General features: G+C 39.4%; 1 protein-coding gene across 2 annotated transcripts in view; it reads right to left on the reverse strand.

Annotated features, from left to right (window-relative positions):
- Nucleotides 1-123: 123 nt before the first annotated feature.
- Nucleotides 124-27,826, reverse strand: part of tp53i11b (tumor protein p53 inducible protein 11b) — a 47,723-nt gene continuing 20,020 nt past the window's right edge. Inside the window, exons 1-7 of one of the 2 annotated variants that reach the window (XM_004567718.2) lie at nucleotides 19,322-19,530; nucleotides 9,696-9,833; nucleotides 5,270-5,328; nucleotides 5,064-5,112; nucleotides 4,643-4,739; nucleotides 3,064-3,165; nucleotides 124-2,561 (exon numbers count right to left, since the gene is read on the reverse strand). In XM_004567718.2, coding sequence (XP_004567775.1) covers nucleotides 2,428-2,561; nucleotides 3,064-3,165; nucleotides 4,643-4,739; nucleotides 5,064-5,112; nucleotides 5,270-5,328; nucleotides 9,696-9,833; nucleotides 19,322-19,351 — 609 coding nt within the window. In that variant the 5' untranslated portion in view covers nucleotides 19,352-19,530 and the 3' untranslated portion in view covers nucleotides 124-2,427. Of the gene's footprint in view, nucleotides 2,562-3,063; nucleotides 3,166-4,642; nucleotides 4,740-5,063; nucleotides 5,113-5,269; nucleotides 5,329-9,695; nucleotides 9,834-19,321; nucleotides 19,531-27,826 lie in introns of those variants that run through there. The other variant, XM_004567719.3, reaches the window with a different exon arrangement.

Below are 27,826 nucleotides of genomic sequence, written 5' to 3' on the forward strand. Positions count from 1 at the left end.
CTGCAATAGTCCATTGCTAAGAAAACCCCCCAAACCTTTCCCTTTGTGATTTAAGACATACGGTATATTTACAGCCCTATACATATATTGCAAGGACAGCAAAAAACAAGGTGACTGGATACATTGTCAAGTCTTCAAAATAAACAATGGTGTTCTTTATTTCACACTTTGTAATGCAAAATCAATAGCAATGCATTTTTGAGGTACAATATACCACATAAATACATATAAAACAATGCTACAACTTGAAACAGAGTAAGGATTGCTATTCACAACAGTATAACGCATGATGGGTGAAGGAGGGAATAAATAGCTCAACTTGCCATGTCTTCAAACTCAAAGAACACTGGCTGCTTGTGAATGTTTTGGCTAATTTATGTCAGAGAACCAGAAGATGAAAGAGCCATGTCTTTGCCGTCCTCCTCCTGCCTGCCCATCACTTCAAAAATAACCTGCTTTGTAGAGCTTTGAACATTTTCGTAAGGCTGATGATTTGAGGCCTCGCAGTATTGAGGGAAATGGAATGGCATTTCTCTTACACGCCATAATTATCGTGCTAGCCAGGACAGAGCATTTCAGGTTGAGGAACAGAACGTCACGCGGGAGAGCTACATCTAATTAAACCCTGGCAAAAAGGATAATTACTACTTTTCAGGGGTACAGGAGACCTCACCCGTGTTTCGCGTTCCCTATCTGAACTAAAAGTTCGCCCCAAGTAACGAGCACATCTGCCTTCAGCACTGGACTGCAAACCCACAATCACGGGTCACTCCCTTCTAGGGCAGGACTCAGTGTGGTCTTTTGTAACAATACAGACCACCTTTGAAGACCTACAGTATGCTCCCTTTTTTTAAAATTCGAGCTTACAAATGAGTCGCCTGTATTTGGGAGTGTCTCTATCAGGTTTTAGGTGCTGCTGAGTCAACAAACTGGATTGCTGGCACCGCTTCAAAACCAAGCTGAGTTATGATGTACCTGAGGGCATGCTGAGGATTTGGAAGTAGAAATGTACTCAGCAACGGGTGAAAACTGTCAAATATATGATATATTTGTTTTAAAGCACATACAGTATAACTGTCTTATCAATCAGCTTTTCATTTTTAGGGTTTGTTTTTTTTGCCATTTTGGTTCATTCAGCCATTTACTGCTTTGCTGTCTTCTGTTTGTGGCAACTTGCTACAAAGTTTTATGGATTATAGATCTTTCGGTGGATTACATCGCATGCATGATGTCAAAACACAAATGTCACTTAAATAGGTACAAAATAAGACACGCCATAATTAGGTGGAGGATTAGAATTGAAAATCATTTTACCCAATACTGAAAAAGTTCCCTGTTTGGTTCACAAGAACAGCACAGAATAGTAAATAATTTTATTTACATATGTACAGGGAGCAGGATGCAGTGTAGATGACTGTTCTTTTAAGTAGTTTTAAGGCAAGACTAACGATATGGTGTATATAAAAAAAGAAAACTGTGCTACATCACCAAAGTACAGCCAGCTCAGATTTGTTTACCTGCACACTGATGTGGTTGTCTTGTAACACTAGCTTTAAGGTAGTCTGAATGTTACTTGGGATAAAGAGTCCCATCTTGTAGTGCACACACAGCAAAGAGAGAACTACTCTGCTCCTCTTGTATGAGTAACTTCACGTGTTCATCAACATTGCATGTATTAATGTCAGTAGTGAAAATATAGTCCAAAATAGTCCACTCAAGGAATAATAATAAGTCCCTGAAAAGTATTTAGATCTGAATATTATTAATGGCCATAACTGAGAGTAAACACTGAACTTTAACTGTTTTTTTCAGTGTGAAAGCTATCAGTTTAGAACAGATTTCATCGTCACTCATTTGGCTTTTTCCGAATCTTAAACCTTGGATTGTGTATTTTGAGTGTTCACTGGAAAGCCGTCAGAAAGCATGCACAAGCTCAGTTATTAGAGTACATAGTGTGATTTAACGTCAACAGCATCAAAACAACAAACAAATGACAGCACAAACTTTTGGTCCTCGAGTGTGATTCAGAAACGGCGTCGATGCAACTTCTTATCAGACACAAAATACTGAGTCGGGAAATCATGAGCTGTACATGAACAATAGATTCAGGTGTTTAGAACTACTCTGTAATGTTAATTAATATTACAAATCAAAGGAATACAGGATTGGACCTCACAGCCCCAGTGAAAGTAGTTTACTTTCACTATGAGGTTTCTTGTTCTTGTTGCAGAGTCTGGAATATGAGACTGTACCCATCTGTTAAATACTGGGGGTTACATTAGGCTAGGTCCTGTGGAAGGGGGCAGGGGGCATTGACTGGCAAAGTAATGCTCCGAGCCCCAATCAAATCATAATCCAAACCTTCTGGCCCCGCATTTGTGATCTGTGCTTAACTGTCCCCACCCTGGAAGTTATCACACAGTCAGCTCAGATCTTCTTTGGCTTACGGCCCAGGTGGTAGTAGTAAGCCATGGTGACCAGCAAGAAGAGTACTCGACTGAGGAGAAGCAGCATGGCGGCGTTGGGAAGGATGCCGATCTCCACTAAAGTGATGGACGTCACTGAAACCACAAATAGAAATTTACTTAAATTAGATATTAAATGATAATAAACAACAATAGCCTCTGAAAAAAAGCATGATCAGCACAATTATCAGTAAATTTTTGATAAAGACAGTGCGTATATGCAAACTCCCTGCTTGTTTTTCATAAAGTATTAATTACCTGAGCAGCTATGAAAGAGAGCAACATGAAAATTGACACTTATGCCAACTATGAAAAAACACACACACAAAAACAGCACCATTTATACCCATACACACAATGCTTCATTGTACATAAGAGCTTAAAAGTACCGTTTTAAGATTTAAATAAAAATGTGTCTAAATTTGAAATACAAGGATGTGACACCTCACACTGAACACAAGAGGGCACTACCTGCACATTTTTCTTTCTGCAAACACTCCCACATGGACAAAAGTAGCCATCCTTTTTCTGCATGAGGCAGAAAAGGATGAAACAAAACAAGATGAAGATAACTTGTAATCTGTGTTGGAAAACTCACCTAAAAACTGCACAGCAAAGTAGCAAGCCTCACTGAGTAGAGTCCACTGGATGATGACCTTTTCTGCTGTGTAGAGTCCGTTCCACATGATGAGGGACAGGCCTGGAAAAGAATGCAAAAATAGGGAATTTATAGGTTCAGGGGCATGGGAATGAAAACAGAAAATAAGAGGAAGCTCGGGAAGGAAGACTCCTACATGTCCGAGAGAATTTCCACTAATAAAACTACAAGAATCTTGACACCATGTGCACATGTTGCTAACGGGGCCTGTTGATTCAGCTCTGACTCTCTGTCTGTGATGACGGGCTTGCGTGCAATCATTTCAGTGCCTGCTCTTCTTCCTGTTCATTTTCCTGAATTTCACTCCCACCTGCAGAGAACAGTGAGGCTATGGAAACAAGAAGGGGTAGGCTGAAAGGTGGGAGGGCTGATGGACTGTATCCTCTCCCTGCCTGGTTCCATCTGTGCAGCAGATGAGACCCCATCATCCGCCCCCTTACTGCACCTAGTCTGATAGGCCATCACCCTCTTTTGCTAATCCCCACAGTGTGAATGACATTTATAATGAAGAAGCCAGTTCAAGGTCAAGCTGGTTCATTCATGTGTTCTTGTAGTGGTTTAGCTGGGATTTGTTCAGATTTTACATTTTTGATTTATCAAGATATGCATAAAACATAGTATTAAGTCTTTCCCTTAGTATTCATGTTATTGAATGCCTATATGAAGTTTAGGTGCTAGCATTTTGACTGATTTAGTAAACTAAATTAAAATGACAACCTCACAAATTGTACTTAAACATTAAGCCTTCTCACTCTCTCTGTCTGTCCTTTGCATATTCTCCCATCTCCCATTACAAACCCTGTGATCACCCGACTGACAGCTCTGTCTCAAGTCAAAACCCATTAAAATAATTGCTCGCATCTCAGACACGTTGTATGCTATGCGTGAGGTGGGAGCTGAGCAAAAATGGCACTTTGTCTCGTTGATGAAGTGACATTAAAAAAAACAAACATTTTTAAGTCACTGCAAAAGAGAAAACTGCAAAATATGAATGTAGAGTAATACACTGCCTCCTCTTTTAGTTCCAGGGCACCTCATTCGCACACACAAACTTACTGTTCTGCCACCGTGTACCAACTGGATCCAAATCTTATATATAAAGCTGCAAAAAGGAGGTGACTGTGGCCGTTCTGGAGAACTAGTCTTTTACCTCATAGAGAAACAGAACTTGAATTATAGAGCCACCATTTGCAGCCTGAAGGAAGGATTTTGGAGGAAGAAGAGATTCCTTTATACAGTATCTGAATGCAAGAAGAGAGCTCTTTCTACAGTATCTGAATGAGTGCTTGAAGTGTTTGACTCAAAATGAATACATTAGAAGCTGTAAACACAAGAGGCAGTGCAGTGCAGTGAGGCAGTGTATATTTTTAGCATGTAAATAAATAAATATTAAAGCATCGTGTCTGCATCAGTGCTGCACGGTCAATGCACTTGTTCATGCAAGTATATTCACACTCAGTAGCATAAATACCTTTATGAATGAATTAGCTGCACAGCTTTCATAAAACTTTGGACTTACTGAGCAATGCTCCTCCGTAAAGGCGAACAGAGATGTTAGTAGTGGAGAGCTCCTCCTCAAAAACGACCTCATATAGTTGGTTGGGAAACACCAGAGCCTGTGTAGGGTAAAAAAAGGAAAAAGCACAACATAGCTTTGTCATATCAGCAAAACAGCACTGTGTGCTTCCCAAAGTCTCCCTATTTTTGAGCTAGTATCACAGGGAATGCCCTGGAGGATAATGTGAATGTAGATGGTGAGGTTAACAAAGGCGGAGCTGTTTCCCCAGATGTCCCTCACTGATATCTTGGAACAGAACCTACAGTAACTCAGCGCTGCGTTTGCATAACGTGGTTTTCACACTTCTAAAAAGATACATTTCTTTCTGCCTTACATTTGAAAATAAAAAGACTTTGAAATTTATCAGTGCAAAACATCTTACCATCAGAGCCATAGCTGTGAAACCCACTGCAGAGATGAGTATCCACACCCTAAAAAGAGAGAAATATGAAATGCTACACCCATCCTGTGAAAATTACAGATTGTAGACTTTGCAAGACTAGCAATGATGCACGGATGACCTTACACAGTCTGCTGTGTTAACTGTGACTGTTGTGATGTTGAGTAACTGAGCAGCTGAAATCTCACCTCAGCCCGAAAGGCTCTCGCACTGCAAACTTCATCTCATTTCCGAGCATCTGACTGATCTATCAGCAAACGAGGCAAGACAAAAGAAACAGGAAATGAGTGATGAGAAGGTAAATGCAATCACAATCATGTCATCATAACAAATACATGTTATGATCACCTTCAGCAAAACCCCACATAACCAGGAAGAAAGAGTACTCTGGAGGTGTATTTAAAGTAGTTAATGGAGAGAAGCACACAAAACAGAGTGTTCAAGAGAAAGGAACAGAGCGGCTGAGTGTTAGAGAAGCATCTCTTAATGTTAATTAGAGACTGTAAATGTTCTCGCCTTTTTAATCGCCTCCTTAAGACTCACTGTATGTCATAATATCTTTTAGGGAATTCTAGACGAATAACTGACTACCATGTCAATGCCACAAGAAAAGCATCATCTGCAACAAATGACTGCTGGCAACAGTAGCAGCACATAATAATCAATTTATAATCCTGGAAGCCTGAAATCGTTAGTGGGAAAAATGTCTGACAAACTGAAAACTAAGTGTGACGTGCCATTTCTTAATGACCAAGTGTTCATTCAAGCCGACTACAAGGACAGATAGCAGTAAATATTTCATGAAATGCCATGCAAACTGATCTTATCACACAGCAATATTCAGAAGATATACAATATCTGATAGGATAAGCATCTCTTATTACAGATGAGAGTAGACCCTGGAATCCTAATAAGCAGCAACTATATTTTCAAACTCAAAGGACCCAAGAGTTATTGGAATTTAAAACTAATTCATTAGCATGCTACACACATCTGACAATCAATTAATCACTTAAAAGGGACCCATTATGCTCATGTCCGACTTCATTTATTTTAAATTGCTGTAGTGCTGTTTTAAGAAGGCCTATTTATCTATACGGCAACATCTCTGTTCACCCACCCCTTCTTCTGATGGGGTGTTGTATGTGCTTCTGCTCGTATGTGCCTCACAAGATCATTTTTATCATAAAGAGATCACAAAAATCTTAGAGCATAAAAAACACATCTGAAAGCATTTACAGCAGGCTGAAGCCTCATCTCATGGCTCAGAGGGATTACTTGCACATATGCTGACCTTATTATCTGAAGGCCTGACCACATTTAATATTAGCATACACCTTTGGAACAGTAACTATATGAAAAAATATGAAAGGAAGCTAATAGTTCAAATTTAATCAAAGAAAAAAGTGAAAACATGTATTTCTTTCAGGATTCATTGTAATTCTATACTGCATTGTTCAGACTGTTGGTTAGATTGAAATAAATAATTTGTGCTTTTACAAACCAAGGTAATTGCTTTTCAATGCACTACATTAGTGTTATGTGTTTACAGAATGTGGATTCGTAGTAATTTTTTTCCTGTAAGAATAAACAGGAGAAACAAGCCCAGAAATGTTGTTAACAGATTCAGGGTCAGGCTCATGAGCAGGAAGGAAAACAAACTGTCCCAGATAACCACAGAGAGTGAAAATAAATTAATAAATAAACCAAGTTTTCTGCCTGAACGGACAGGAACCCACAGAGAAATTACAACTGTTGGCTGGCTGTGAAGTTGAATTCCTTCATCTAAAACCCTTCAGGTTCCATCATATCCTTAACATGAATGATTTCCCTTCATCATAAAACATTCTCTTCCCTCAAAGGGTTCCGGTGCTGGAGCCAGATGTAGCATCACACAGAACTAAAAATACACAGAAGCAAAAGAGCTCTAAAGAAGAGAAGATGAATCATTTTCTGGCTACGAGTGTTTACAAGGAACACGGAATAGCTTTCTGTTTGATAAGCCTGTGAAAACTTAATGTGAACGAAACAATGATCGATGTCATATCAAAAAATGGGTTTTCACTGGCTTTTACCTTCTGCCATCTCCCACAAGGTGCATGGTAATAAGTGCAATATCTGGACCATTTTCAAAAGAAAGTGTATTTCAAAGAGTTGATGCATTACATCATACTTATTATGTAATATAACAATATCAGCAAGACCCAATTTCACTGCAGCTGGAGAGAGCTTTTTCCAGGATATCATTAAACATGACTTTTCCTTTTTGCCCTCGGGGCCGAGATGCAACTATAAACGTGTCTGTTGACTTTCTGTGAAATTCACATCATGACGTGAATTTCAAATGTCACCATTTTGAGCACTTCTGTCAAAAAACTATACCTGTTGTGTTTGTTTGAAGAGTTTCCTAAGTTAAATATGTAATTTGCAACCAGACATTTATTTGTAATGCACAGTAATTTGGCATATAAAAATAACCTCATCATGGCAATGACTTTAGATGCAGATAAAAAACACACCACGTTTAAACAAAATATATAAGGGTAGTGATTCATGTGTGTGCATTTGCAACAATCTTTGATGTATACACAAACAGAAGGACTGATGGCCCTGAACTTGTTAAGTATCTTTAGAGAACCCGTGTTCAAAAGCAGCAGAAAGGAAAACAAAGACTTCATGTGCTTGAAGTAAGATGGGGGAAGGGGATTTTTCTTTTTAAGATTCTTAAATTCCCAATGTCTGCTGCAGTCTTTAATTTAGGGGTAGACATGTACATCCCTCATTGCAGTGCAACTGAAGCACCTGTACACGAATCCATCTGTGCCAGCTGTGGTCACATAACCAGGTGAATCACCCTTCCTGTGCCTTTGGTTTTAGGGGCCGTTTTTGACAAGAACACATAAATATTCATGACTGGCATGAGAAATATTCATACTCTGAAAACTGAGCATCAATTGATGGTACCATGGTGGCTTAGGGCAGAATATTGCAGAAGGCAGTTGAGTGGAAAGAGGGAGAAACAGGAAAAGAAATACACAATGTTGTTTGTGCAGAGAGAAGCTATAGTGCAGCTGTTGTGGCCTTGAGTTGTCATCAATCACTCCTTCAGCTATTTAGTAAACAATGAGCAGCTTTTCAGCCATAGAGGATGAAAAATATTCAGCTAATACCAACTAGAGTAGCAGTGCTCTGAAATATCAGTATCTGTCAGTTGCAACATCCCATTACCACTTAAATACAGGATCACTGAATTAAACAAGCTGTCAGTAATGGTGCAGCCAGGTGAGGCATTATCTTTTTGCACAGTAGCACCTAGATAAAGCATTGCAGTAATGCACTACTGTCTTTCTGTCCCTTAAAGAGGAAGAGTATTCTTATCTCTAAGTAGTAGAAGAAGCAGGAAGGCACAGTGAACAGAGTGCAGGAGCACTTCCTTCCATTGTTTACTTAAACCACCGGGATGGAGTCAACTGTTTCCTCTATATATAAAAAAAAAAAACTATGTATGGCAAGGATAAATGGAACAACAAGAGTAAGCACAATGGAGTAGAATAAGTGAACAATTATACTGTCACAGTAACAATTAATTCTAATTTAGTTCAATGTCGAAGTTAAACAGGGAAACACATTTTTTCAAAACAGCACGTACAGTAGATTCCATTAACCAAACTGTTGTTTTACTGTGGTTTGTATACCCTGTTGTTGGTTCAGCCATTACAGTGAATATGCAACCCCAAGACTCAAGAGAGAGGAGCAACTGCCACATTCGTTTCTGTCTTTATCATACCGTCCTGGAAAGGTTTCTGAGTGGCAGATGTCAGGGTTAGGCTCCGTGCTAAAACATTGAGAGAGAAAACAAACACTCAGGAGAGCTGAGAAAAAGGGGGCTGACATCACATCACGAACTATCAGCCACCACCGTATGCCTGCTCCCTTCTGTTCTGTCCCTTTTTCACACTTGCATGTTAATGAATATTTCAGTGAGGAACAATCTGCTATGCCTATGCTCACTGTAATGAGGTCTGATAATGACAAAAATGTATAATAATAATCTGAAATCTTGAAATCTGAGCTCAGTGAAATGGAATAAATTATTGTCAGTGTGCAACTGTGGAACTTGATATTCAAATATGATACTCTGTCTCCTAACATATATCTGATTGTGTGCTGTTGTGTTTTGGTATGCACCGTCTATACTGATGTGCTAATGCATGGGAGGCAGAAAGAGAATACATATGAGATGCAAGAGGCAGGAAGTCTCTCAAGGGACCAAGCCACATCTCAGTGGAGCTGCCAGAGCTTGTTGGATTACGTGATCTAGATTTACTGATCCATAAAGAGCAAATGCAGACAATGGGACACGAAGAGAGTGATGAGCCAATTAGCAGCCCACTGTGGCTTTTAAAAAGAATCCATAGCTCTTCTCAGGGCTAGTAAACACATTTGTGGTGGAAAGTCATTTTGCTTTTCCAGTAGTTTAACTGGTGATAGTTAACAAATGCACTCATTTCTAACCAAGCTGCTTGTTGCACTAATGCACAAGCCATTTGACTGTACATTAGCGCTTAGATTGAGTCAAACTCGCTGGAATATGTTTATATGATGTAATCTGACCTTTGAGCGGTGCACTTCGCCATCGTCGTCCTCGCCACCGACTCCAAGGATCTTCCGGCTCTTCAGACGGCTTATCAAGTCCGTCTGACTGTGCTTCTTCATTAGAGGAGCAGGAGGTTTAGATGCCATGGTGCACACCTGACACGAAAATAAAAAAGGAGACACATGAATGGTGTCGTTAGAGGAGATAAAATAATATGAATTACTACTTAATAAGTAGGACTGAAAGAGGAATGAAAGAGGATGGATTTAATTTTGTTTTTCCCTAGACCATTTATATAATAAACATCAGTGGAGTTCTCCCGTCATCATTTTACGCCTCTGTCTGAAGACGACATCGCTATCACATGGGGCAGGAATAGGCATCAAGCAATCTACAAATAATTCCCTTGAGGATGTGACTTATGCAACACAATTACGTAATCCGGGTGTAACAAATACAGGCAAGCCATAAAACCTTCCTCTTAAGTCAGACTGGAAGCAGGAGCCAGCTGCCCCCTGTATCTGCTGAGAGCCCAACAGACGCAGGTGGCTGCTTAGAGAATCACAGCATCTAATAGTGACACACATATAGACTCACACGCGCGCACACAGGGGCGTAGCACAGAACTCTGGGCCCTGCACATAAGCAGTCTATGTGAACCCCCTTTCTTTCTCCTTGTTTTATTTTTATTTTTTTTACATTTTAATTAATTAAGCCAACCACTGTATGCAGTAATCTGTAGGGTTCATTAGGGTAGCCCCCAATGAACTGTTCATATACGGTATATGAACAACCTATGATGCGTCCTTAGAATTCAACCTTAATATCTGGATATACTGTAGTCTTTATCACATCGTCACTGCATGTATGCTTCATCACAGAGTAAAGCATACAGGATTGATACAGGTTAATATATTAACCTGCTTTATAGCCCAATACAGTTTTCAATGTTTTTGGCACTAAAGCAAGTCACAGGCCACAGGTCAAGGCAATCGACCTATAATTAATAAATGTGAAAGTTCAATTAAATCTCAAAAAATATATGTTTATGAAGCTATAACAGTAAAATTACAGCTCTTGGTGGGAGTAGGCAGAATAACAGTATTTTAAAAAGCACTGGATTGAATTAGTTTTATAAATAGGACATAAAATGGAGATTTCGTGTTAGTGTTCCTTTGAGCTCATAAAACACAAAAGATGTCATATATGTCGGTCTGATATTCTTGCAGATACTAGATGATTAAGTATTACATAAAATTATGGTATTAAGTTGTGCTGGTCCATTTTGAGAACTATATTGTTACATCTGGCAGTAGCTCAATGTTTAACACGTGCTTTTTTTTTTTTTTTTTTAAATGTTAACAGTCTCCTCTCTTTAGTTTCTTTTTGGACACGGAGCGCATTAGCAGTCACCTAGATAGAATAAATTAGCTATGGTGTAAAGGAGAGTCAAGTGGGGGTCAATCTGTAATTTGTAACAGGTGAAAGTGGAATGAAAGCTTTTTTTTTGTCTCAATTTATTCAGGCAGTTTAGTTATTGCTAATTGTGTAGAAATAACAAAACAAAAAAATCAAACACAATCAAACTCTTCATTGCAACTCCACTTCAGCTGAAATTAACCCTTGGTAGTTAAAGTCACCACTTCCCCCACGACGCCCCTGCACACATACATGTGTTAATTATCTTGCAGACGTCACTTACTGTCCACAAGAGTGGATGTAAATGCCAGTGGCAAAAAACAAACAAACATGTAATTCATTTCTTGCCCTTGCTGGCTATGGACTGTGACAGGAGGTTACACTGCAGCAGTCCTATTGATCAGCATTAATGAGAAGTGGCTGCAGACTCGATGGGCAACCAGTAGGCAAATCAAAAGTCATCATCACGGACTCAATAACGTAACCTCCACAGTGATTAAACTGGAAGCAAAGAGATATGCACACATGTACACGATGGAACGGCCCGTCCGAAAATTGATGGCTTCTCTACAGGGCAGCTCTCTGGAGAAGTCCGATGAGAGCAATTACAAAGACAGAATCTTTAACAGAGAGCCTTGTCCACAGGAAAGGAAAACAATTTGTACCAACAGGAGACAGCTCAAAGTATTCAGCTTTCCACCCACTGGGAAGTATATCATCACAGTTAAGCTGACAAGGCAGAATCTGAGTTATAAAACTACTACAGTTGGTTTTTTCAAGGTCACACTGGCAAGCTAAGCTGCACAGAACCACTTACAACGTACAAACACATTGTTAACACTCACACATGCCAAAGCACTTCAACACACCTCAGCAATAAAATATAGAACAACTGTATGACACAAATCAGGAAGCATACCAACCTTTTAATTTATGAAGCTTTGTAGTTTTGTAAACAACTTGTGTCTTAGACAGACACATAATAGCAATAAATGTATCTAATATATATTTTAGGCAAAGGAGAAAACTTTAATTTACCAGTAGCTGCAGTGTGTGACTAAAGAATCAGTTTTTCCACATTTCTACCATGAGAAATTTTTGTTCCGCTTCCCAAATTGTCATCTTAAAAATAATACTTTTTATTCAGTTTTACTTTCCTTTCCATCATCTCAAAAATGAAATAAAATAAAAAAGCAACACGGCAAATCACACATGTAATCACTTTAACTTGTCTTGATTCATTACATGCAATTCGTATTCCTTTGTATTTTATCAATTCATATAATTCTGATATTTAGTTTTGTGTGGCATACCCAGAACAGTTATATGCTAAGGTGTTGGTCTAAGTGCATTCCTGTGTCAGATATGTATAGTAGGGCATGGCAGCAATCCCTTGTATTGGTATGCACACACAGAATAGGATTGCAAAGGTCAGTAAAGGTTACACAGCATGTTTACAGGCTTCTGTTGTCCATTTTGTCCCCCACACAGTGAGCGAAGTACAAGACTTTCCCCTTTTTCTGTAACAATCAACAGGAGGAGGCGCAAGAAAGAAAGAACGGGGAATGGAAAGTAATCAGTGCAGGTAAATCTATTTTCACAATGGAGAGGGGTAATCTTTCTGATAAAAGGGCCTCCCCAAACCCTGTATACAATGGCTGGAACTTGAAGCAAAAGAAGTATGCAGGCTTTAATTCCAGCCGTTCCACACACCGATAATCACAATTCACGAGAACAGAGGAATATTTTTTCCTCAGTTCTCTTTCAAATCTTTCCTTTTTGCCAGTTGTAAAGTCTGATGCAAAAATCCATTAGTGCTTTCACACATTTGCTTTTTATGCTTAAAGGAACTGGTGCCCACTCAGAATAATTGCAGTGAGACATTTGCCTCAGGCTTAATTATATTTTCTGGGGAAATACACAATTAGATTACTTACAACCCCCCTGAAAAAAACAAAACAACTTTTCTACTTTCCAAGTAGCAAAGTTAAACTGTTGGTGTATGATGATGGTCCCAGTGTGCCAAATTACAGTGCAGCTACTGTAACATGATTACTAGATTACTGCACAGCCACAAGTTGTTAAATTATAGTTTAGTTAATATATTGTTCAGGCTATTCTACCCTTATGCCCTATTCTCATTCAGTACAGAAATACGACCACTTCTGTTGTGTACTTCTCACTCACAGAAAAAGTAACCGGGCAAATCATTTGCTCAACTTTCATGTGGACTCGACTGAGCCACAAAGAGAAAGCAGACCTTGCATCATGTCCCTGTAAATGATGGAAAACCTAAGCAATGGCTCTAAAGCCCCTCGACTGTTGATTTGCTCCACTATCGTGACCCTATCAATATCTGTAATAAAGCAGTAAATGAAGCGCATTTCACTGCATACATTAGTAAATCCCACATTTCTCCCACATGCAATAATGTCCCTGCATGTCTCTCCCTTTGGATCTCCCTACAGGCGCTCCTTGACTTACAAGTGTAATGCCGATGCAGTTGCTTAGCAACTGCCAATGGACCAATTGCTTCTTCATTATTGAAAGCACCTTTCATGACTGAAGACACCTTTGATGACAACGTCTCTGCCGTCATTCTCCTTGATGTAGGAAGTGACATTTTAGGAATTTTTAAAGAGACTTTGATCCGAATCCCATTAACTGCATTGGAGGCATGATGTCCTGATGAGTGGCTTCTTGTGACAACCAAAAACCTTAAAGTGGAAATACTTGCTCTTTAAATCTCAAAAGTTGAAACAAGACTGAATAAATTAGGTACTTTGTAACAGCTAAAATTAAATATAATATTTAACAGTTCACATGTAATCTCAGTTACTCAGCAGGACACCAAGATAAGAGAAGTATGAAAAGTAAAGACGAAGGAAGGGTCATGTAAAAATAATCAATTATTAAGCAAGCTGGGAAGCACAAATAAAGAAAACAGATACAAGTTTATTATTTTGGCACCTAACAGTGAAACAATGGACCCAAACACAAGAAGAGCTCATGAAACTGTGATATTATATTTTTACAATACTTATAGGCATGTGAATTTAATACACAACAGGTGTGTGTCAGGAGAAAGACCAGATTAGTCTACCAGAAGTCAAGAATGAACCAAATCTCCCATAGTCTGGGACTAGCAATATTAGAAACAAACAAAACCCTCTCAGTTCATTTGCAGGCTTTGTGACAGAACATGTGCCGTAGAAACGAAAAGCTGCTAAACACACGGAGAAAGATATTGTGGAAAAGGTGTGAACTCCGGACAAATCTCTGGTTAGCAACTAAAAAGATGCTCTGTAAAATATAATTGTATCATAGGAACAAAGCAATGTGTGGGTGTGAAGGAGCAACTGTGAACAAATGTGCTACTCAAAATAAGAAAGCAGATCTTACAGCCTGCTCTTCTTCTCTTTTTCCACAAATAACAGAAGATACAGTTGCTCAGTAGCCTCCAAATCCCCTCACCACCACATTTTGAATATCGACAGCACCATATAGTGCCAACAGCAGACAGCACACAAATTAAAGCCTCCACTAAACAGACTCTAGAAACAAGAGTGAGTAGTTTTTCCCCTCAATGAAATGTCCATCTCTTATAACCACCAATAATCATTTACAGATCTTCATAAACATATTACTGCATTGATTTCTCATTGCTCTGATGAAAACTGCTGCTTCCACAAAGGTAAGGACAGTCTTTTTCTCGCCAACTAAGATAAAGCTTCCTAGACCCTTATTGGACTTCAAATCTTCTAAGCCTAGAGTTACATGTCTTTTTTTGAATTTGGAGCCGCAAAGTGGTGACTAAAATCAGAAGCGGGGGTTGTAACAGTGGAACGCAAAGATTTGAAAGTAGGATACTGCTTCAGCCCTAATCGGTGTATGTCAGTCGCATGGTTCACACTTTAGGACGACTGCTATTAGTTACCAGAAGATGAACAACAGATATTCAGAAATTTTTTCCAGACTAAGAATGTCACAGTCACAACTTTATTGTGCTATTTTTCTTTTGTTAGTGAAATATCACGATGACTCCTGAATGAACTGGCAGATAATTTGTCAGAGATATTCAAACCTGGAACGTGTTAATTCTGAGACATTTTTGCAAATGAACTCCAGACCATTTATGGAGAATTAGATCCAGAACAAAGCATAGTTCATTTTAGCGCTGTTCGATATCGGATGACAATATAAAAACATCTATCGTTTCATTTTCTGCTAACGTTTGTTTCGTGGTGTCGCAAAATAAACTGTTTACAGCAATATTTTTTCATCATTTTGATGGTCACTGTAGTGGTTACATTAATTTCTTAAAGTTCTCTCTTTCTCTTATATTTAATATAACCACACTACCAACGGACAAGCGCCTGTTTTTATGCGTTGTGTTAGCAACAAAGACGGTAAAACCACCGCGTGTCCGCTTGTTTATGTTCCACATAAACCTTTCACAATAAAGCTCAAGATCCTGTTGAGACTTTTCAAAATAAAATGAATCACGTGAAAGATTATGCAGAATATTTACCGATGAATAGCAAAAAAGAGCCGTCAGGTGCTAAAAAATAAACCTTAGACTCAAAGGTTAGAACAGGCTTTTCCCCGCAGCACCCTGTGTAATAAATACAAAGAAACGGCGGCCTTTACAACGTGTGTCTAAAAATGTTTCGTTTCATGCATCGGTTAAAACACTTGACTCCAGGTACACGACGCCCAGCTGGAAACATTTCACGCAAGTCGAGCTGCCCGAGATTCACAGAATTTACAGAAAATGTAAAAAAATTTTCTTTTCTTTTCCAAATATTTATTTATAAGTGACTTATGTATGTATGTATGTATATATATGTATATATTGTACTATTCTTAGTTAGCGTATTGTCTGTCTTGTCTTAATGTTGGTTTAAAATGGAGCACTGTAACAAAAAATAATTTCCCCCAGGGATCAATAAAGTATTCTGATTCTGATTCTGATTTATATCATTATCGGGACGATAGAAGTCTTATATCGGGATATGAGATTTTGGTCATATCGCACAGCCCTAGTTCATTTTTCATACTTAGTAACAGGTGGAAATCCTCTGGTTTAGGCTATAGGAGTGACATTAGGAAGCAGAAGACATAACTCCCGCTCACTCACTAGACCTTTTACTATAGCACTGACTATTTTATCAGTTGGTTCTCACATACAGCTCTGTCAAGAAAGAGCCGACACTGAAAATAACGGCACCGACTTTCTCTGGTAGCATCGGCAGGTCAAAGTTGTCATGTAATCGGCACCATTACACCATTACAAAACTTTATACAAATTCAGGTATCAGGTATCCCCTAGTGACTTGTCATTCACTGACATTTGTGCAGACGTTAATGTTTTTGAACTTTAGAGCCTGATCCACAGTCCTAGTTTTATTTATTCTACTTCCTTGCAAAAAAGACTCAAAAGGCCAACTTAAAAGCCACAGGCAACACACAATATGCTTGAATATGGGAATAACTCATATTTTGAGACAGATTCAGAATCCATTTATATTACTTACATAAGAAGAGATAGACTGTGTCAGGAATCAAAGAAAGCCTCTCTCTCCTCACTTGTGTACATCACACAGATGGCCCTGAGGGATTCAAAGCTATTCCACTATCTGACCCTCATTTCTGTCAGAGTATAGTGGCTCCTTTCTTCTTACATTTTTTTTTATATTTTACAGTGAGCATTATAACCTCACAGAGCCTCACTCTTCATCTTGCCCACTCATTGATGAAATAGTTTACATCAAAATGACATCTGGCGCTTTCATGTCTTACTATTAACATGCATTATCACCTCTTAGTGACTAAAAAGACAAATTAAAAATGTGCTGATTTGCTTGTTGAAGGACAAAGTAAGTGGAAAATTATTCTGACAACAATTTGTAACTGCATTACCGCATCATGGTATCTCTGATTATGTGTGACCACATCCAATTTCTGGGGAAGACAAAGGGCAAAAAGGTTTTCCTTCATGCAGACTAGTGCTCCAGTCTCTCGTCTTTAAGTGTTCAGTATTTCCCAAACACTCTCAGATAGTTACTTAATGGTAATGAGATAATTCACTCCAGCAAACTCCCAGAAACATTCACAAGATCTGTGGACAGATCTACTTATGGTTTGACTACGAGTTGGATATTCAAGGTTTATTCCAGGGAGACTAGCTCTACTGGCTTTTGTGTTTTGACATAACCCATAGCTGAACTGCAAACTGCCTTCAGAGTACATTAATCCAGGGTTCAGTAAACGCCTGCAGTTTGGTTCCAACTATTCATACAAAGCAGATAAAAGCCTTACTGTTTTCTGATCTGCTCCTTTTTTAGCTGATCTCTATCAGAGAAGCTATTTAGTCAATTTCTCCCTTGTAAAGATTTATTTTTGGGGAAAAAATAACTAAGGAATATAATACACTTACTTTTAAGTACTGGCTTTCTGTGATATAAAACAAAAAAAAAGTGGTGAAAAACTCAGTAATTCTGAGTTTTAACTGCTTTAAAAACAGTCCATTTAATTTTGTTGATAAATCAACACAATCCTGACACATTCAGAACTAAAATGGATCTAGTTGGATTTACTAATACTATTTACACATTATCAGTACTCTTACCTGTAACCATTTTCTTAGGATGGTAGCTTCCTGTTAGCAGTCACTCAGTTTTATAGCTAGCTCCTTTAGCATTTTTAACTGCTCAATAAAACTATACCTGACTACAATTAATTACAGCACACTAATGATTCCATCATCAGTGGTAGAGCTAAGTGATTTCAAAAAAATTTGCGATTACAATATTTCTGTTGATATTAGAGATGGCACGATACCACTTTTTTATGTCCGATACCGATACCGATATCATAAATTTGGATATCTGCCGATACCGATATGAATCCGATATAGTGTTTTTTAATCAACAAAACTGTTTTTTAAAATATCTTGCTGCATTTTGCAAGTCTGCAAGTTCATACTCAAGTTTAAAACAACAACTACACTAAAGCTATTCTGTTATACCTGTATACAAAAAAAATATTTCATAGTTCAGCAATACTGATCAATCTAATAAACTTAAACCTACACCATCCTCCCTATTCTGGTATTTTAAAGAGTACTTAGCGTAAATATTAAGCAACCTAACTAACAGGGTTCCAACTCCCAGCAACAACATAAATAAATAAAAAATAGAGAACCACCCCTCACGCGCCACCTCATGATGCTTAATCGACGTAATCAACCTTAATTTGATGCAGTGTGAAAAAAAATGCACAGGAATCAATTATTTTTCAAGAAATATTAAATAGATTCAACATCTTTCTTCAACAAAATTGCAGACTGCACAGATGGTACCTTCCCAAAGTAAAAAGTACTATAGCTTACTAGGGTATATATATTAGACTTAATAGTCACTATATACAGTAATTGACTTCTATTCATTTTACATCAAATTAAAACTTTGGGTGTCAGATAATTATTTATTAAAAGCTCGACATTTTAAATGAGAATAAGAAAGAAAAGTCTGTCTTTGTGCCCCCTTTTCCCTGTTCATGCCCTATCGGCCCCCCTGGCTAAACTTTGCTAGATCCGCCCCTGCACAGTTACAGCCGTCAGCTGCGTAGAAAAAGATCCTGGTGTAGAAAGAAATATTAAATAAATTCTAACAACAGCTTATCAAGCTTAAACGTTCTGCTGTTGTTCAGCCGCTGGTTTCCTCTTTCTGGTGCAAAGTGGGCCAAAAACAAACAAGAGAGACGGGACAGAAAAGCCGATCAGCTGATCAGTTTCACGATTGAAGTAGCAGCCGGAGAGCGAGAGGCAGTCGCTTGTTAAGCTTAACGTGGGAATGCTTTACAAACATTCAGAGATGGACTTACACACTTGCTTTACTTCTCTCGGGGATAACTTTGTCGGAGATGAAATGCCAGGTTGCTAGCGAAGCTCCACATGCTATCCAGACCACGACAGGTCCGGCATGCCACAGCTGCTCTATCACGTGATGCATACTGCTCCGACTGCTAACGTTCTGAGGTGAGTTACAGCGTGTTGCAAGTTTTGTGAGGTGCTTTCGTGATATTTAATGGATCGGATTACATTTTTTATTTTTCTCCGATATCCGATCCAGTAATTTAGGTCAGTATCGGACCGATACCGATACGTAATATCGGATCGGTCCATCTCTAGTTGATATTGAGGAAAAAATTACAGACTCACCGTTTCATTGACGCGTGCAGCCAACAGCATTTATAAGTTCAAAGAAAATAAGGGAATTTTCTATCACCTCCCCATCCAATGAGCTATCATCACTGATGACACTACCAGATAAACTCTTAGGTTGATAAGTGGAGGGACATGGATCCCAACTATATGTCTATAATATCCAGCGGTAAGGGTTGGAAAATAAGGACCAGTTCCAGTTAAGAGCCGCCACCAAATTGCCCAATTCCTTGAATCCGTGCTGACATGTTTTCCTGAAAGTTAAGCACTGCTAAACAATGACGTCAAACTCATGTGAGTGGAGCCACTGCACACCTGACTCTCTCTCTCTCACACACACACACACACACACCTGTCTGCTCTTTTTCCTACAACATGTTCGCACAGTTGAGTTAAACCAGAAATCTTTGAGGGACTACTCCCCAATATCCACCAAACACAAACCGGTAACCAGAATCTATAATCTATAATGACAAAGGTATGAAGAAAAGCTTCAACATCCAAGTACATTAAAACTCAGACTTCTTCAAAGTAATTATTCCCTTTCTTGACCAATGCTGGCTCTGATGTAGATGAAATTGCAAATGAGATTCAGTTGTGTGGCAAAAGGGCAGAGAAAAGAAGATGGGCAAGGAAGCAACAAAACTGATAGCTGGTGATACACAAAGGACAATCGAGAAGGCCAAAAATTCCTGTCTTGAGTCAAAACAGACCACCAACACAGGCCCTGGATACTTTACTCTTTATAGCACAGGCAAGATCTGTACACAGTTGGTCTGAGAACAGAAAAGCTCCTCGGTTACTATCAATGGATTATTGTGCTGACTCAAACAGATGATTACTGTCAGATCATCTGAGGACAGTTACCATGGAATGAACTTGCCCTAATGATTTCTGGGATTTGGAGTTTCCCTGTCCAATATTCAGTTATTACATAACCTAGCGGAGGGGGGAGTATATTCTTTTATAGGATGACCTACTCCATCCCAATTACGTAAGGGAAGCTTATTGTCCCAGTCATCATTGTTATTGTAAGATGTTACCACAAAATCTTTTTTTAAACAGTATAAATCTGTTGTAAAACCTGGTCTCACATATTGTGATATATCAAAGAGTGCATCAATAAATTTTGGCTTCCAGTGGTTATGAAACCAAAATATTTGGGACAAAAATAATTATTGTTCAAACTCTCGCTCTGTTTTCAGTTTGAGCTAATATGACCCCCCTGGTCATAAAAAAAAAGTAAAAGTCTTTGATCAAGAAGATCCATCTAAAGGAAATAAAACTAAAGATTGTAACAATGAACCATTAGAAAGTTCATTAAGAGTTCCCTGTAGCTGCCTTTGTCTCTGGAGCATTCAATCTCTCAGTCCATTTTTGGTGGCACGAAACAGTCGGTTGTGATCTTTGTCTCTTATGTGGCTACTGTGCAGGTCTCCTGAAGTAAACAGGTCTGATGGTGCCTGAGGCTCTCTTCGCTCCCATCTGCATCCATGGATATCCCGCAGTGAAGGCAGGGACTGAACTTGGCCTTGATAGGTTGGTTATATTTTAAGAAACACCCCTTAGCCAAAGCCTAATTTTTTTTTTAAACCCCCAAATGTATGTATTTGCATGTCATTCACATGATCTCTAAAGTTAAAGAAAATCCCCTATAAAAATATGTTAATACGTTAATGAATACCTGATTTAAACCAATAACATCTGTTGCTACATTTGCTGTTTGATTCAATTGGTCTTGCTGTTACTCTCCTCACCACTGGCTCATGCCCATGTATACGGCAGATAATGCATGCATATTATTTAATAAATGTGGCAATCAATTTTGAACATTCTGCCTCATCAGCCCTGGACTTGAGAGCACAGGCTGTAATCACAAAGCAATATCAAATGTGATCTCTCAACACCAGCAGCTTCATTACTGGGAGAAGAACATCAGCTATGTTAGAATAAATTTACTTTGCATTAATTCTAATTGCGGCACAGTTTGTCAAGGCCCTTATTTATACTCCAGTACTGAACAGTCTGGAACCAGTACCAAATTAATGCCTGCTCTCAAATGATAGGAGATGCACCGACTACAATTTGTGTTTTGTTTTTTAATAAAGGCTAACCTGCAACTTTCACCATGATTTTCTAAGAACCATTACTGTCAGCGTGCACTCAAAATTTTTAAACTTCTTCTCTAATTTGATTCTCTAATTAGAATAACACATTGCTCAGTTAATATTTTCTGTACAGTGACTTAGAGTAACCTCTACCTCTTTTACTCAAACAAGTTGCAATGTTACATAGTTAAACACTTTTTTAACAAATAAAATCCAACTGAGAATGCACTATTTTACACTTAAGGTTTGTGAAGCAGCTCAGCACCTACAGCCCTAGCATGAAGTGGAGCTTATACTTAGAGACACCATCAGTCCATGCTTCTTTGAAGTTTGATTGAAGTCCAACTAAAGGGTTCATGCATAGCTTGTGTACTATAATGTTTTCTCTCCATGTATGACAAATAAATGCAGACATCACAAAAGTGAGGATTCACATCACTCAGAGCCAAGCAGACTCATCAATCTGTAACATATGCATTTGCATTATGAGGAAAATAGATATATTTATCATATTATGTATTCTATTTAGCCCCCCCCCTTAGACAGGGACACAGGTAAACACAGTTAACCAAAGTTACACTACCATGAAAAATGCCGTGAATAGGGATGGGTATCGAAAACCGGTTCTTGTTGAGAACCGGTTCCCACTGTTTCAATTCCTTGGAATTGTTTGCCATTTTTGCAAACAATTCCCTTATCGATTCCAGTCACCCCGAATGACGTCACCACGTTGCGGAGCGTCAACTTGCAATACTTGCAAAGTAGATATTTCATTTAAGGGAGGAAACACTACGAATATGCAAAAGCATTTGCTCACAAAACACGTGATAACCTTAAATGAATGTCGTGTTTTTAATTCCGCTCCGGACTCGTGAATCTCAACCCAGCAGCAGCGGTAACGTTTGCACATCCTCTCCCGTTAATGCGGCAGGTAACTAATCAACTAACAGTGCATGTTATGTTAGCGCGATCTGCCTTATTACAAAACCTGCCATTACTGTGCATTTAGGTGACCATGATGAGAGAGACAGAGTCTGGCTGGCTCTGATGCTGGCAGTTCTCGCTGCAGTCTACCGGTAGCGTCTCCTTTCAGGCCAGGATAGACGAATGTCACCGAGCAGTGACTAAGTTTGTGGTAAAAGGCTTGCACCTGTTTGCCACAGCAGATGCCCCGATTTTCGGTAAGTGAATGTGTTTAATTGTAGGCAGGGACATTACTGAATATTCTTGTGTAATTGCTACAGAATACTTTATGTTATACTTTGTTATTGCTACAGAAGAATATTTATTTTATTATTTTACATTTACAATTTCTTTGCCCGGGGACCCTGTGACACCCCATTGAAGAGCCGTAGGCTGTGGATCTCTTAAGATCTCACTGCTGGGTTTGTAAGGCCATGTTACTCCGAAATTTCTATCTTGTTCAAAGAGAAGATATAAAACAAAGTTCTAAGCTAATCGACCTTAGTGTTCTCTTTTTTAAAAAGAATTGATAAAGAATCGAATCGTTAAACAGAATCAAAAATGGAATCGGAATCGTGAAAATCGTATCAATACCCATCCCTAGCCATGAAGCTATTCTTCCTTTTCTCTCTGTCTTATGACTAGGGCTGCCACAAACGATTATTTTGATAGTCGACTAGTCACCGATTATTTTTGCGAATATTCGACTAATCAGATCATGCGTCCATTGGACGTAAAACGTACAGCTTATTGCACCACCACCCGAGCATCTCACACTTCTGATAATCAGTTGTCTGCTTGACGTTTATTCAGCTGTGTAAAAACTATAACTTTAATCTCAGCCAAACCGATTTACTCAGGAACAAATAAAATACTGAAAAAAGCCAAACAATAACAGTTTTAAGTTATCTAAGTGACTTATACATCACGTTTAACCTGAGTAGCGAAAGATGGCGGTGGGTTTGAAAATGATTTGCCGGGAGTCCGGTGTTCTCGCCGGCTCTAGTGAGCCTTGAACCCCGGCTCACTATCGAGCTGGTGGGTAACAGACGTCTCAGAAAGCGTTGGAGCGCTTTTGAAAATATGTGGTGTCTTGATAAACTGAGCAGATATTTGAGGTTTACACAGCTACATTCTTGCCTGAAAATATATTAAACGTTTATTTTGTGACCCAGAAAGAATAATAAGAGTAATATTAAACCTAACTAGTTGCCGCCGTTGTTGGAAACTGAGCAGGGCCACGCTATGAATTCTGGGATAGGTTGGGCCACGAAGCGACCCATCCTTCAAATCTGAGGAAATGAAGGGCACGTTTGTCGGCCGCATTTGTCGGAGTCTTCGAATTTGTCGTGTCGCTGTAAAGTAATCTGCCTGCGGGCACACGAGTTTGCGGTTCCTGAATTTGGACACAGCTACGATACCGGACACAGCTTCTTCTTCTTCGAGGTTTAACGGCCGCTTGCATCCTCGTACATGCAGTGCTGCCATCTTCTGTTTCAGTCCGTTATTACACTCTTAAATCCTACTACTTATTCCTGCGTCTTTTGGGATCTTACAAAGCTTCAAACGACGCTTCGACTATTAAATTAGTCGTCAAAGATTTTAATAGTCGACGTAATCGTGACTAGTCGACGTGGCAGCCCTACTTATGACGCACATGAATCTGTGTTTACATTCACGCACAGAGTTGCTGTAGTTTGCTTTTGCAACATCCATATGCATAAATAGATAGATGTATAATATATGAATGTATCACAGTTGAATATTACACACCCGCTCTTTTTTCAAAAATAATTTCTGCCAGATATTTTCATCTAATCAGCCCAATTTACTAGTTGCATGCCGCAAAAAAAAGAACAGTGAGGGACAGCAGTACAAGTGAAAAAGCTTTGTTATTTATCAAATAATGTGCAACACAGCGGTGTGCAAGTAAGGTAGGTGGCTTATGTTTACCATCTGTTACACTGGGGCAATGTGGGGGATGAAATTGAGAGGGAGAGACTCTTCTAATATGAAGCCACAGAGGGCTGCCAGGCATTGTTGGGGTTTCTATCTCTGGAATCACTCTTTACACAGCAGGCTAACTGTGAAGCTATCGCAGAAGCTGCAGAATAGAGTGCCGACACTTGGCGTACACGCACACCTGGGAGGGGGGGGGGGGGTGTTCAGCACACACGGAAAAAGGATGAAATGAACGAGCTCCCGCCTTTAAATGTACACACGACAAAAATAACACAATGCTCTATGACGCCGTCTCTGCTGTAAGACACCAACCAGTAATTATTACTACTTACACATAATTATTATTTTTGCTGTTTAATTTGCTCATCTGTGCAGCAGCAGCATATTATTACACTGACACTATGATTTTTGGACTGTACTACATTAGTTTTAAACAGGCGTACCAAATAAACAGGCAACTTTGAAATCTGGAGAGCTTACTCAGGAGAACTGAAGGCCCTGGTGGTGTAGCACAACCACAGGTAGCTTGAAATACCAGATGTCAAATGCTTGTTGTCCAGAGTAACTGTTAGCCAACCATAATTAAACGAGCTAATGAGGCAAGCTTTAATGACGCACTACAAATGGTTATTAGTGGCTAAAACTCTGCATGCCCAATTTTCCCCAAGAGACTACTGCCACATTACAGGAGAATTTTGAGTATTTCATGGGAAACTCCAAATGATTCAGCATTAAAGCACTAAAGTAAAAAAAGGGTTGAGTTAAATCACTTCATCCATAATGATAACAGTTTACTAACTACAATCCTGTACGCTTTACTTTTTTTCTTTCGCTTGTTTGAAGACAGCTTAAGATAAGATAGAACTTTATTAATCCCTCGGGTGGGTTCCTCTGGGAAATTCGATTTCCAAAAAAGCACAGCACCGACAGAAGTTACAGAATGTTATTTTTTATTTATTTATATATATATATATATATATATATATATATATATATATATATATATATATATATATATATATATATATATATATATATATATATATATTAGGGGTGCAACGATACACAAAATTCACGGTTCGGTTCGATACTTTGGTGTCACGGTTCGATATTTTTTCGATACAAAAAAATGTTCATGCCTTTTTAATTTGTCATTTATTAAAATTATAAATATATATTTTAACTCAAAAGTACAGTTTTTAAATTTAACCCTAACCCTTGTGCGCGTTTTTTATTTTGACAGCGAATGCGCACCTGCGGACCACTTATGTGCAGCCCTGGTTATTTAGCTCGTCATATTGCAGCCACAGAAATTATTTTGTCCATGAAACCATGAAGCTGCACTTTCTTTTTGCCTTACAGTCTGATTTGTCATAACTTCTCCGTTTTGTGGTAAGCTTTTCTTTGGCTGTCACTTCTTCACCCTGACCTGTCTTATTTGGCTCAGAAGAAATGAAATATATATCCTCCTGCTTTTACACACGCACTCACATAAGCTCAGCGATTCTCTGCGCGATCAACCTCTCACATGTTTAAGCTTGCTGCGGGAGATTTCACTTGTCATGTTTGCATAGTAAGCTAACGATTAATAAGACGATGTCAGAGGAATTGGTGCACAAATTTTCATCACTCACAGATCAGTGCTGTCGCTCTCTATACACAGTTCGCGCGATTGCAAAGTGAAAGCAAAAAAACAAGCGCAAATTCAAACGCGATTTCAATATGTCACATATTGACAGTGGCTCACCGATGCCAATGACATAATTACCCAGCTACATTTCTGAAAGAATGCAAAAGCATTGACATATATTTTTCTTCCTACAATAGCCCGACGGGCAGGGAAGAGATAGATTTTGGTAGCCCGACTGAAAAAAAATCGCTAGCCCCAGGACGTCGGGCTAGCGATATTGCAAGCCCTGTATCTGATTGAGGAATCACTCATCTTTGGAAAAGAGAGTTTATTACAGAGAAATGTCTCTTTCCAAAATAAAAGCTATACTATCCGCTTCTTCTGGGCTATATTCTCAGCAGCATAAGGAGAATCATGTGCTAACAGCTGTCTAAATGACTCGGCTAAAGTTAATAGCATGCTTGTTGTTTTTGTCTTTGCACTAGGATGATGTCGGCGTAAATGTGCAGTCATATTCGTTGTGTTCCCACTAGTGATTTCAGGTTAATCTCGTTGAAATGACCTTAACGCCACAACACGGCAAATCTCCGTTAACGAGCTACCGCCGATCGCCCCGTGCATGGGGCTAGACGGCCAACACGTTAACGAGCTAACTGCGCTAACACACTAGCTCCCACCCATGTAATTGAGCATTGCACGGCACATCCAACATACTGTTTTACTTTAGTCCATGACTCGCTTACCTTCAGGGTCATACGTCACATGAAAACCAAAATAATTCCAAACGCCAGATCTGAATGAGGTTCAATTTGCCTGTTGCAAGTAGAGCTTAACTTCTGTCTCGCTAGCTTGCCCTGCGCTCTTCCTTCTGACTATGCTGTCTGTGTTGAGCACTCAGTGGATCTGCGCTCGACAGTGCAGCCTAGGCGGAGTAGTCGAACGCAGATTCACTGAGCGCTCAACACAGACAGCATCGTCAGAAGGAAAGTTGATAAAATAAATTACAAATGTTGTATTGTTCGATACATATGCGTACCGAACCGAAAGCACTGTATCGAACGGTTTAATATCGATACGAATATCGTTGCACCCCTTATATATATATATATATATATATGCGCCCCTGCGGGCGGTTTATCCTTCAAGCTCGGGTCCTCTACCAGAGGCCTGGGAGCTTGAGGGTCCTGCGCAGTATCTTAGCTGTTCCCAGGACTGCGCTCTTCTGGACAGAGATCTCCGATGTTGTTCCCGGGATCTGCTGGAGCCACTCGCCTAGCTTGGGAGTCACCGCACCTAGTGCTCCGATTACCACGGGGACCACCGTTACCTTCACCCTCCACATCCTCTCGAGCTCTTCTCTGAGCCCTTGGTATTTCTCCAGCTTCTCGTGTTCCTTCTTCCTGATATTGCTGTCATTCGGAACCGCTACATCGATCACTACGGCCGTCTTCTTCTGTTTGTCTACCACCACTATGTCCGGTTGGTTAGCCACCACCATTTTGTCCGTCTGTATCTGGAAGTCCCACAGGATCTTAGCTCGGTCATTCTCCACCACCCTTGGGGGCATCTCCCATTTTGACCTCGGGACTTCCAGGTTATACTCTGCACAGATGTTTCTGTACACTATGCCGGCCACTTGGTTATGGCGTTCCATGTATGCCTTGCCTGCTAGCATCTTGCACCCTGCTGTTATGTGCTGGATTGTCTCTGGGGCATCTTTACACAGCCTGCACCTGGGGTCTTGCCTGGTGTGATAGACCCCAGCCTCTGTGGATCTTGTGCTCAGAGCTTGTACTTGTGCTGCCATGATTAGTGCCTCTGTGCTGTCTTTCAGTCCAG

The sequence above is a fragment of the Maylandia zebra genome, linkage group LG7, assembly GCF_041146795.1.
Source record: "Maylandia zebra isolate NMK-2024a linkage group LG7, Mzebra_GT3a, whole genome shotgun sequence".
NCBI lineage: Eukaryota > Metazoa > Chordata > Actinopteri > Cichliformes > Cichlidae > Maylandia > Maylandia zebra.